At 46.1% G+C, this 12,425-nt stretch overlaps 1 protein-coding gene and 1 pseudogene across 1 annotated transcript; both read right to left on the bottom strand.

The window, feature by feature from the left end:
- Positions 1 to 107: 107 nt before the first annotated feature.
- Positions 108 to 7,318, bottom strand: LDLRAD2 (low density lipoprotein receptor class A domain containing 2). The gene is made up of 4 exons (XM_008591920.1): positions 7,237 to 7,318; positions 4,493 to 4,921; positions 1,277 to 1,408; positions 108 to 214 (listed from the first exon to the last, which is right to left on the bottom strand). Exons 1-4 carry the CDS (start codon positions 7,316 to 7,318, stop codon positions 108 to 110), a joined length of 750 nt encoding a protein of 249 aa, XP_008590142.1.
- A 3,232-nt stretch (positions 7,319 to 10,550) lies between these two features.
- Positions 10,551 to 12,425, bottom strand: part of LOC103607413 — a 10,457-nt pseudogene continuing 8,582 nt past the window's right edge.

Below are 12,425 nucleotides of genomic sequence, written 5' to 3'. Positions count from 1 at the left end.
CGAGCCGGTTCGCTCACTTGGGAGAGCGTGGTGCTGACAACACCAAGTCAAGGGTTAAGATCCCCTTAGTGGTCATCTTTAAAAAAAAAAAAAGTTATCAAAACAATCTAAACCAGAGCTGGTAGGTCAGACTGGGAGATAGCAGCAGAGCAGGTGTGAGAAGGGTCAGGGTCTGGGGAACTTTCGAAGGACGTGTTGATGACTTGATTATGGGCTAAGAGAAAGAAAGAAAGTAGTAAAGGGTAACTCAAGAGTCTGGGGCCTGAGCAACTGGGATGTGAAGTTGCTGCTTAGTGAGAAGGGGGTACTGCTGAGGAGCAGGATGGGGAGGGCTGTGGATCATGAGTTCAATTTGGGACAAGTTAAGTTTGCGATGCCGCCTACACATCTACCTGGAGATGTTGGGTATGGAGGAGATTATGTGACTAGAGTTCAAAGATGACTCCAACATAGATGAGACCACCAAGCTAGCAATAGAATATAGATGAGACCACCAAGGGAATGAGCGTGGATGAAGGGGAAGGGAACAAAGGAACTGAGCTTCATGGCAGAAAACACAGAGTGTCAGGGAAATAACCAGGAACCTGCAGAGGAGGCTGAGCAGTGGTTTGGGAAGGTAAATGTGCGGGGTCCTGGGAAGCTGGGTTTCACTTCAGCTAGGTGCTATTTGGCTATGAACTGTACATGGCAGCCCTGCCTCCATCCCACTCCTGATTGGGGAGATGGGTGTGGGATGTCTCCAGATCCCCAAGAAGGTTATTCCTGGGTGATCTACCCTGGTCCCCTCTGTCCACAGAGGGTGTTCCTGCTCATGTCACTCACTGGCTTTATGACCTTGGGCAAGCTATTTCTCCTCTCTAGGCCTTGGTTTTCCCATCTGTAAAATTTGGGAGTCAGACTGGATTGATGGTTGTCAAATTATGTCTTGAGGGTGATAATCAGGACCCTTAAAGAGACATAAATCAGCCGGAGCCCAATACCCCTTAAGTCCAGTTAAGCAGAACATCTTTCCTTTTGATATCTTGGGCCTCTGTGCCTGGTCCCATTTAGGAAAAGTTTCCATCACTAAACTATCATTTGGAAATAGCTGGATTAGATCATTTCTAGCATCATTCTAGCTGTAACTGCATTGACCCTCAGGTCCTTGATCCAAACTGATTCCTCACTGCTGTACTGTCACCTATCTCTCTCCTGCTGTGCCACTGCCTCCCACCTCCCCACTGAGGCTCTGCCCCAGGGAAGGGGTGATAGGGCCCAGGCCACACCCATCACTGACCTCTGCAGTCAGCTGGTGGCCAGGAGCCCTGGTCACTGCCATCGCCACAGTTGTCCATGCCCCAGTGATCACACACCAGGCTCGGAGGAATGCACCTGCCATTCCGACAGCGAAAGTAGGCACCACAAGATCCTGGGGTTGAAAGGAGAAGCCTAAGATGAGGACGCTGGATCAGTCCCATGACACAGCAGGGCGTGTGGCCCTATAATGAGAGGGTGTGGGAAGTGTGAGCAGGAGGGAGCTGTCATCATGTGCATACAGACAAGAGTATGAGGGGTGCTTTGTGGGGAAAGAGGTGTGGTGATGATGGCAGCTGACATTTATCGAGTTCCTATTCTGTGCCAGGCACGGTTCTAAACACTTCACTTCCCATCTCATTTAGTCCTCACAACAACCCTATGGGGTAAATACTGTTATTAACCCCATTTTAGATAAAAGAAGACTGAAGTACAGGGAGGTTAGATCACTTGCCAAGGCCACACAGCTGTATCCAAGTCCCAGGCAGGCTGTTTCTGGAGCCTGTGTTCATAAATATCATGGCACACAGTGGGTGTGCATGTGTGTCTGCACGTGTGTGCACGTGCACCTACAGTATCCCAGTACACTCCAAGCAAACCCTCACTCATTCATGGCTTTGCACTTGCCATTAACTCCGCCTGGAACTCTCTTCCCCTGGTAACTGCATGGCTCCCTCCCTTCAGATCGCCACTCAAATGTTACCTTAACCTTAGGCCTTCCCTAACCTCCTATGAGAACAGCACATCCTCCTCGTGGTGAGTATCCCTGCCTGCCACCTTGGAGATCGGGGTGGGGGTGGGGGTGGGGGTTTCAATCCCCTGACAGGAGCCAATTAAAAAAAAAGGAAAAACAAAAACAAAACCCAAGGCCGGCCCGTGGCTCACTCAGTAGAGTGCGGTGCTGATAACACCAAGGCCACGGGTTCGGATCCTATATAGGGATGGCCGGTTTGCTCACTGGCTGAGCGTGGTGCTGACAACACCAAGTCAAGGGTTAAGATCCCCTTACCAGTCATCTTTAAAAAAAAAAAAAAGAATTGTATGACTCAGTGCACAGTATGTGGCAGACAGGTTGGCTTACCCAGCATTCCATTCTGTGGAAGAAAAGCTAGTTCAGGTGGGACTGACCAACAGCATGGCTCAGAGGTGGACATGGGACTCGGGCCTGGCAAATCAGAGCATTCCATTTCCTGGTCACAGGAATAGACACATGACCCACGTGACTAATTAAATTTGGCCCCAAGCTAGAGCCATAAGAAAAGATGTTTGCCTTCTATGTCATGAGATTGGAGCCATAAGGGAGACCAGGCCTGGAGCTGCAGGGTCATCTTGCTGCCAAGTAAAAAGAGGAGCTGCCTGAATTTGGGAAGCCAAACAGACCCACACAGTGTAAAGACAGAGAAAGAGACCAAAGAGAAGGAGCTCTGATGACATTACCTGGATCCAGCTATACCTGACCCAACACCTTAATATTCCAGTTATTGGAGTCCCTCCAAAATTCTCCAAGGGCCAGCCTGTGACTCACTTGGGAGAGTGTGGTGCTGATAACACCAAGGCCACGGGTTCGGATCCCTATATAGGGATGGCCGGTTAGCTCACTTGGGAGAGCGTGGTGCTGACAATACCAAGTCAAGGGTTAAGATCCCCTTACCGGTCATCTTTAAAAAAAAAAAAAAAGAGAGACAGTGCATGGGGTCCGAGGATATGAAATGAACTTTTCCTCATTCAGATGACAAAACTGAAAGAAGCCAGAGTTGTGATAGGGCCTCACCACTCCCATCTCCTTTTTGGAGCCCAATCCTGGTAAACACAGAGCAGCTGCAACAGTCTTCACCTCCCTGGCTCAGAGCTGTACCTCCAATGAGGCCACAGAAAAGAAGAGAGGGAGGGAGGGAGGGAGAACAAGAGGGGGGAAGGAAGGTGATTTCTGATCAACTAGTGAGAACTGTTTGCAAGACAACATAATAGGAACTTTGGTGTGCTGCAGCCTACAGGACCCAGAAAGGGGGACCCCAGGCACAATCAGTTGTGGCCCCAAGGATTTAGAGTACAAATTTCAAATAGTTTATCCCAGAGCCTGAGACTGTAATAGAGAAGAGAGTCTAAAATCCAAAATTCAGACCTTGCACAATTCCAGGGAAGAAAGGTGGGACTTGACTAAAGAGACAAATGACACGGCACGGGGACTCTCTGACCAGCTCAGTCTTAAAGGGCTGTCCATGGCTTGGCATGCCAAGTCCTGATGAACCTGTGTTGGTTCTCAGAGACTCCCATGTTCTTGCCTTAAGTGCTCACAATCCCATGTTTAATTCTCCAGTCTGGATATTTGCCAGAGACTGAGATAAAGCTTCTCTGTGGTTTTGGAATCTTCTGGGCTTTGGCAGCTCATCTGCTTGCCATCTCTGGAGACAGCCTCTGCTGCAATATCAGCAAGTGGCTCCTGCCCTGCTGGGGCTAAAGCCTTGAACTCAATTTGAGCTGAAGAACATACTTCAGCATTGAAGCTCAGCTGCTTTACTTATGAGCAGGGAGGCCTTGGGCATTTAACTTCCCTGAGCCTGTTTCCCCACCTATAAATATGAGGATAAGAATACTGGCATGGCAGGGTTGCTGTGAGGCATACATGAGATCTGTCATGCGAAGGGCCAAAGGCGATGCTTCATAAATGAGTATTACTAATTGCAGTTCCAAGAGGTCCTTTTCTTTGCATAAGTGGGTTTCTGTTACTTACAATCACAGGAATCCTAAACATCACTTCTATAAACATCTGAAGGGCTGGCCCAGGACGAAGGAGACAGTGTGTGAATGTGAGAGTGTGTGAATGGGTTGTAAGTGTGCATGAGGTGTGTGTGAATTGTGTGAGTGTAAAGGTGTGTGTGTGCGCGTTAGTGGGAGGTGTGTATATGCGTGGGAGTTGTGCAGGAGTACCAGGAGCTGGTAGCCCAGTCTGCTACACACGTGCATGGAAACCAGATTTATGGGGTTGGCTCTTTGGGTCTGCAACGTCCCTTACTGTGACCCCCTAACCATGCCACCAGTCACTACCTCTTTCCCTCTGTTAGGACCCAGGCCCCTCCATCTTTTTGTGCTCCCACTGCCCCCACCATTCCCCAGCTCTCAGCAGCTCGTGGGCTGGGCCAGTCTCGCAGTTGCCCCCCTCTCTATAAAGGCCCTGTCCTGGCCTTCAGCCCCAACCCACCCAACCGGAAAGAGGTGACTTCGCCCAGGAAGTCCACGCGGGGCTGGCGGCCTCTCGTGACCAGGCGCAGTCCTAGGAAGGGTCCGGAGGATGCCACGGGGGCGGGGATGGTCAGGCCACAGAGAGGGGTCCCCAGGGGCCGGGGCGCCCCCAGCGGGCCCTCGTAGAACTGCAGGTAGGAGCCGGGGGCGCACGGGTCCGCCGGGGAGGAGGAGTTGGGCGCTGGAGGCGCTGGGGACGCCGGGGTCAGGCTGTAGACCAGGAAGAAGCGGAACTGGAAGCGGATCCAGTCGCTAGGGGCCGCCGCCCGCACCCAGAGCCAGCAGTCGATGTCCGGAGCCACCAAGTAGAACCTGCGCGACGCGGAGTGCGATCGCAGCAGCAGCCCGTCCCCGTGCCACGTCTGCCCGCACAGCTCCACCAGGTCAGCTGCAACGAAAAGCACGGACCCTGGAGCCACGTTCCAAACCTGACCCTGCCCCCTGCTCTCTATGTGACCGTCCCCGTGCCACGTCTGCCCGCACAGCTCCACCAGGTCAGCTGCAACGAAAAGCACGGATCCTGGAGCCACGTTCCAAACCTGACCCTGCCCCCTGCTCTCTGTGTGACCCCCAGCAAGTCACTCACCCTCTCTGAGCCTCAGTTTCCTCATCAGTAAAATGAGGGTGATTAAGCAATCTCAGAATTTTTGAAGATTAAATGACTGAAGTCCACAATCCCTTATTCAAAAGCCCTAGGATGTGTTTCAGAATTTTCCAGATTTTAGAAATATGGTGTACAATATATCCGAAATTGAGTCTGCAGCAGCTCTCCAAGATCAAACACAATCTCTAGAGCAATTGTATGAACACATTTACCCTAAATGGAGCAAATAAAGACAATAAACAGCCTCCCGTCAATTCAGGTCAACCCCCGGTCCGGTACGGGGGCAACACTGAGGGTTGCGATCCATTGCCGGACACGGAAAAAAACAAAAAACAAAAAAAAAAAAAAAAAAAAGAACACTGGTTTTCAGAACTTTTTTGCATTTTGGAATTACAACTAAAGGTTTGTGGACATGTGTGGGTACAAGGTTTAGGACAGTGCCTAGCATTTAATGAGTATTATGGAAACCTCAGCTACTGGGCTGGTCAGTTAGCTCAGTTGGTTAGAGCATTGGTTAGAGCACGGTGGTGTAACACCAAGGTCAAGGGTTCAGATCCCTGCCCCAGCCAACAGCCAAAACAAAAAAGAAGTGTTAGCTAACTATCAAATTATTGAAAGATGGGGTAGACACATTCGGGTGCCTATCCACCCAACAGCCATTCCCTGTTTCTTCTTGCTAAAAGAACCAAGCCTTGGGCTGGCAGGTTAGCTCAGTTGGTCAGAGCATGGTGCTGGGTTCGAGTCCTGGACACCAAGGTCGAGGGTTCGATCCCTATACTGACTGGCTGCCAAAAAAAAAAAAAAAAAGGCCTGTAACTCTAATTTTATTTGCCAGGTTTAGGGATTGGCACATGACCTGGTTCTGGCCACTGAAACTTAAGGAGAGATCTGCTGGAAGTTACTGGAAAAATTTAGCCCTGGGCCAGCCTGTAGCTCACTTGGGAGAGCGTGGTGCTGATAACACCAAGTCAAGGGTTAAGATCCCCTTACCGGTCATCTTTAAAAAGAATAAAATAAAATAAAATTAATTAATTAATTTTTTAAAAAAAGAGGGAGAGCTGTGTGATGAGGAGCCTCTTTTCTTTCTGCTTTTGGAAACTGTTGACTAAGGACGTGATGGCCACAGCGGCAGCAGCCATCTTGCAAAGATGAGGTCATGAGCCTTACACAGAAATTACAGAGAAATGCTAATATGGTTGAGCTGCTGAATGTAGAGATTCCATCTCTGGAATCACCTACAGCTACTCTTCTTAAGTGAAATAATAAATGAACTAATGGTTTAAGCCTCATTTAGCTTGATATCTGTTACTTACAGCCCAAAACATCCTCACTGATACAGGGTTGTTGTGGGGATCAAATAAGATAACGTCCAAGTGCTCAAACTAGCTCTGATTTTTTTAAGGACAGAGAAAGAAGAGGAGGTGGGTTTTCTGGTACAAAGTAGGGGCACCAGTGGTGCTTGAGGACCAGCCAGGATGTGGGTCTTTGGGGAAGAGATTCTTCATCAGGGCTTAGAATGTGGGAGCATTGTGCCATATTTGTGCAGACCTACTAAAGCCAGAGCCTGCCCCGGAGGTGCACAAGGTAGGGGTGGAGTTTAGAGAGTGAGTTGGGCACCTTTTTTGTGTCAGGCACTACGTGTCCTGTGTGGTTTCTCTCATCTTATATGCACAATAATAGTCCCTTAAGGGGCAAGGAGCTATTATTATTCTCATTTTACTGCTGAAGAAACTGAGACTTGAAACAATGAGAGTTAAAACAATGATCTCAAGGATACAAATGCGGGAAGTGGCAGAGTAAGTGTGTGAATGCAGCACTGTCTGACTCCAAAGCCCACAGTATTTTCCATTGCCAGACCTGAGGGCTGACCCTCCCACCTCCTGATCCCTGCTTCTGGGTGAGTTGGAGCTCTAGCCTTACAGAAGGTTTGGGGTGGACTTGGGGGTAGCAAGCAAGACTGGCACAGGGTTTCCCAGCCTCCCCCAACTCTAGGGGTCCCAGCCTGTCAGGGTGAATGCTGATTGTGGGGAAACACAGTCTCCAAGGGTGGTGGGAGCCTGAGATTCTGGGGTGCCCCATCCAAGCCCCCTCATACTTACCTGTCTCCAGAGCAGACACAGCCAGGGTGACTGCCCCCAGCAGCAGCAGCCTTTGGAACAGCTGCAGAAGATAAGCCTCCATCTAGGCTCTGCTGTGCCCAGCAATGAGGCAGATTCTTCAGTTTGGGGCCTTTGGGGAGAGTCGGGTGTCGGGGCCTGGCCAGGCCAGCGGGGAGGCTGGCAGGACACAAGGAGCAGGGGAAGGCAAGTCCGCCAGCTCCTCTGGTCTCTTCACTATGATCTTTGTGTTCCCCGTTCCAGATCCTCCTCCTTTGGGTCAGGATTGTGTCTAGGGGTTGCCATGGAGATTTGGGGCCTGGGCTGGAGACTGAGGAGAGAAGGCGGAGAAGATGTCTGCTCACCCCCAGCCAGACAGGAACTGGGAAACTCAGATCCGGTTTAGCCACAGGGCTTCTGGGAGGCAGACCCACAGCCTCAGAGAGCTGCTGCCTTCCTAGATAAGTTGGCACCTTAGAGGGAGGCCCAGGACACCAAAGGAACCACTCTGAGGGACTACAGAGGCAGCAAGTGGTGAAGGAGCACTGGACCAGGAATCTGCTCTATTACTAACAAAGTACTCCTGCCTCAGGGCCTTTGCACACATAGTTCCCTCTTGGCCATTCATCACATCTCACCAAATCTATCATCTCATTCTCTCTGGAATTATTTTGCTTATTTATTTCTTGTTGTATATATTGTCCATTGGCCCCACTAAAATTATGTTCCATGAGCATCTTGTTGACCTTTGAATCCATAGGTCATAGCACAGTACCTGCCACAGAGTGGGCATCCAGGAAATAATGGAAGAATAAATGTGTAGTACCGAGCAAATGAAACCCTTTTTCTGAGTTTTACTTCCCCATGTGTAAAATAGAGAGCTTAGACTAATTCAGGGTTTTTCAAAACTTGTTATTAGTAGATCAATTTTTTTAAAAAAGGTATCTTATATGGAACCTTGATATATAAAACTGAAACTTTTTGAGCCTCAGTATCCTTATCTGTAAAATGGGATAATGATAGTTCCAGCTACATAGTTAAGGATTAAGTACTTAATCCAAGCAGGGTTCTTAGAATAGTGTCTGTCATATAGTAAAGTGCCCAATGCATGTCAGCTTGAATGATGACTATTAGTGTCATCATCATCATTTAAACAGAGGTGCTCCATGTTTCAAGTAGTGGGGGGCGGGGAGGAGTTATATAGTAGTTCCCAACAGTAGCCACTGAGATACCACCTCAGAGTCCCAGGACTCCATGAGAAGGTTAAAACCTCTGCACCTGATACTATCTAATGGCTCTCCCTCCTGGAGAATTTAATGCAACCTTTATTTCCTACTGTGCATGATGTCCAAGGCTAGGCCCTGGAGTACTCCAAGAAGACTCAAATCTGCCCTTGGCAGGAGCAGATTTACCACAAAGCGCATGAAGCTTAAGGTTTAGGACCCATCACTTGCATGGGATTATATATTTTTATGAAATTTGCAAAAGTAAAAATGAGCAGGTTTGCCCGATGAAAAAGTTCTGGAAATCTGTTTTTTATTTTTTATTTGTAAACAGTAGAATTTTATACCAATGTAAAGTTATACACCTTCACAGCTATCACTCTAGTAAAGATATCTATTCAAATGAAACAAAACATCTATAAAAAATTTTAACAATGTATAAATATATTCACAAGACAATTTGAGGATTAAAGGACTCCAACAAAGTTTACAGTAACTACAACAGAATTTACAGATGCCTTCAACTGTTTATAGAGTGGTTTAGTTTGCAGTTACATATATTGCTTTGTTAGAAGAAAGATCATTAATACAAATTCATGATTTACAATACCCCCCTTATAGCAAAAAAAAAAGAAAAAAATAGATTCATCAAATAAAATGTCTTTCAGACCTTTATTATGCCAACTATTTAAATGATTATTCTTATTATGACACAGAACAATACTCTTTTAGTGGTAAAAGAGAGATTTTATTAGCCCAAGGACCACTGAGGAGCTTCCAGAAAGTTCCAAAGTAAAATCTGGCTATCCTTTCCATAAAACAAATAGGACCACAGCAATCTCTGGGTATCCCTTAAACATAAACTATGATGATTCCATTTATATTAATTGGGGATTAAGTAAATGATTTGTTACAAATAAAAATAAAAATAAACAAAATTTTAGAAACTAGTTAACACCACTGGCCCAAATTTGGTTTTTTTTTTTTTTTCCTTTTTGTCTTTTTTCATGACCGGCAACGGGATCGCAACCCTTGGTGTCACGCCCGCACTGCGCTCAACCAGTGAGCGGACCGGTCTCTATATGGGATCCAAACCCTCCGCGGGAGCGCCACCGTGCTCCCAAGCACCGCACTCTACCGAGTGCGCCACCGGGCCGGCCCCCAAATTTTGTTTTTACTTGCTTGTTTATGTCTAAGAAAAAAAATTTCACCATGTATTAAAACTAACAATTATTTCTAACTTATACATAAGCCAAAGTGCTCACTCTTACCAAGGATGGATGCAAAACTTACTTTTGAAGGGCCGGCCCATGGCTCACTCGGTAGAGTGTGGTGCTGATAACACCAAGGCCACGGGTTCGGATCCTATATAGGGATGGCCGGTTTGCTCACTAGCTGAGCGTCGTGCTGACAACACCAAGCCAAGGGCTGAGATCCCCTTACCGGTCATCTTTCAAAAAAAAAAAAAAAAAAAACTTACTTTTGAAAATAATCTACAGAAATAATATGTAAACAGAGTTTTGAGACAGACTAAGAACATCATCCTATGTTCTATGGATCAAAATGCAAAGGTCTCCATTACATATGTAAATGAACACAAAAGTTTCATTAATTTGGGATATACTGATATTACATGACTATGTGCATATATATGTACACCATAAAATAAATTTTGACGATGTTTCTAGTGATACCAACTAAACTTTCTAGAAAGAAACTGACCCAACTGCCAGAAAGAAAATAAAAACTTAATATGAAAACTACTTTTTCTTTTTCTTTTTTTTTTTTTAAAAGATGACCGGTAAGGGGATCTTAACCCTTGACTTGGTGTTGTCAGCACCACGCTCAGCCAGTGAGCAAACCGGCCATCCCTATATGGGATCCGAACCCGGGGCCTTGGTGTTATCAGCACCGCACTCTCCCGAGTGAGCCACGGGCCGGCCCCTACTTTTTCTTTTTTTTAAATAAAGTTTTTCAGTGGAAAAACAAACCCAAGACTCTTTGCAACATGGACTGAGCTCTAAAATGTTCAGGGCCGAGAATCTCTTCAGTTGCTCCCCAACGTAACAGAACACATAAGCTTCCCCTCTCTATTCAGGAACTCTGATCCTCTCCAGTGTTTTGTCTTAAAAGCTGCGTTCCAAGATACAAGATAGCCATGCTGGATAAATTCTTAAAAAGATGACCGGTAAGGGGACCTTAACACTTGACTTGGTGTTGTCAGCACCACGCTCATCCAACGTGCTAACCGGCCATCACCATGTGGGATTTTTTTTTTTTTTTAAAGATGACCGGTAAGGGGATCTTAACCCTTAGCTTGATGTTGTCAGCACCACGCTCACCCAATGAGCTAACCGGACATCCCTATATGGGATCCAAACCCCGGGCCTTGGTGTTATCAGCACCGCACTCTCCCGAGTGAGCCACGGGCCGGCCCCACCATGTGGGATTTGAACCCATGGCCTTGGTGTTATCAGCACCACACTCTCCCGAGTGAGCCACGGGCTGGCCTATGCTGGTTAAATTCTTTCTGCTGCCCACTTTACATCTGATGTATCCATATAGGTTGGTACCTTGTAGCGCCACACCCATGATAACCACTGCCAACTACTTCACTCTGAAAGAGAAGAGAGCCCTGAAGGCAAATATCACCTACAGCACTGGACAGGAAATAAGTTGTAGCCAAAAGATTCTAGACTCAGCCTCTGAAACACTTTTATTCTCTTGAGTAGATGCCTTTCTGGACTCAAACACCCAGTGGCTGTTTCCATCTTCATCAATATGATTCCACCAGCGTAGGCCAACCAGTAGTCTACCTGTGACATTCTTTACTGCCCCAAAGTCACATGACAACAATAAGATAATTGTCACCATGCAGGCAATAAAGCTGCTGCTGAGCAATTCACAGAGAAGATAAGACTATAATTGCACTGACTTGAAAGAATAAATGGAAAAATAATGCCACTGGATGTCTGATTTTGGAGGTTTTTGGTCTATTAGTTGTCTCCTCTTCTTCATCAAACAGCAAAACATCTTCAGTGTCATCATTACTGTCCTGCTGCAATATGGTGGCCCTCAGTTCTGGAAATCTGTTGCACAATAATGTTGCACTTATAAATGATTAAGATGGTAAATTTTACGTTGTATGTTTAAAACTTTTGAAAATTTTGCAAATGTAAGATATTTTAACCACGGTTCAGACTGCTTTCTCTTTCTACTCCTGATCTCTTTTCCATTACACCTCACTTCATGTCAGGTGGCCACCGGCATTTTGGAATTTAGCTAAGGGAAGGTTGATTTGAGTTTTGGGTTGGGGGCGGATATACTTTTGGGGTTCTGGCTCCTTGCAAGTGTAGTGATATTATTGCTAGGTGTCCATGAATGACTTCCATGAATACTCCTAATGCTCACTTTGCTGTTTCCCCAAGTGCTGTGAAATGAAGTTGCTAAATCAGAGATCATATAATGCTCTGCCTTAGGAATGCAAGGGTGTTGGAGAATAAATAAGCTTTGAAATGTATGAAGCAAGAAACTAAGTCTGTGGAAAATTCTTCCAAATATTATAGCTCACATATGTAAGAAACTTGATAGAGGTTATCCCAAATTTAATGATCGTTAAGATGTAAATAACCTTACCAATAATGAATTGCAAAACTGAAGGAAAAAAAATTCAAAACCATCACTAATAAAAAACTAATTTTGATCAATCACGTTAGAGGAAAGACTGAATTATCTATCCAGTCCTGCTATAGAAAATACCATATAGTTATTGTCAAGAAAGAAAGGAAGCCTGAATATTCTGAATTTGCAAATCCCCTGTATACTCCCAAATAAACTTAATATATTTGGAGACTCTCTCTTTGTTTGTTATTTAGGTTGACTCTATCTATCTGTCTGATCTATCTATCTATCTATCTGTCTGTCTGTCTGTCTGTCTGTCTGTCTATCTATCTATCTATCTATCTATCT

This window comes from Galeopterus variegatus, unplaced genomic scaffold (genome assembly GCF_000696425.1).
Source record: "Galeopterus variegatus unplaced genomic scaffold, G_variegatus-3.0.2 Scaffold7405, whole genome shotgun sequence".
In the NCBI taxonomy this organism is placed as follows: Eukaryota; Metazoa; Chordata; class Mammalia; order Dermoptera; family Cynocephalidae; genus Galeopterus; species Galeopterus variegatus.
This window is presented reverse-complemented; position numbering and strand designations above follow the sequence as displayed.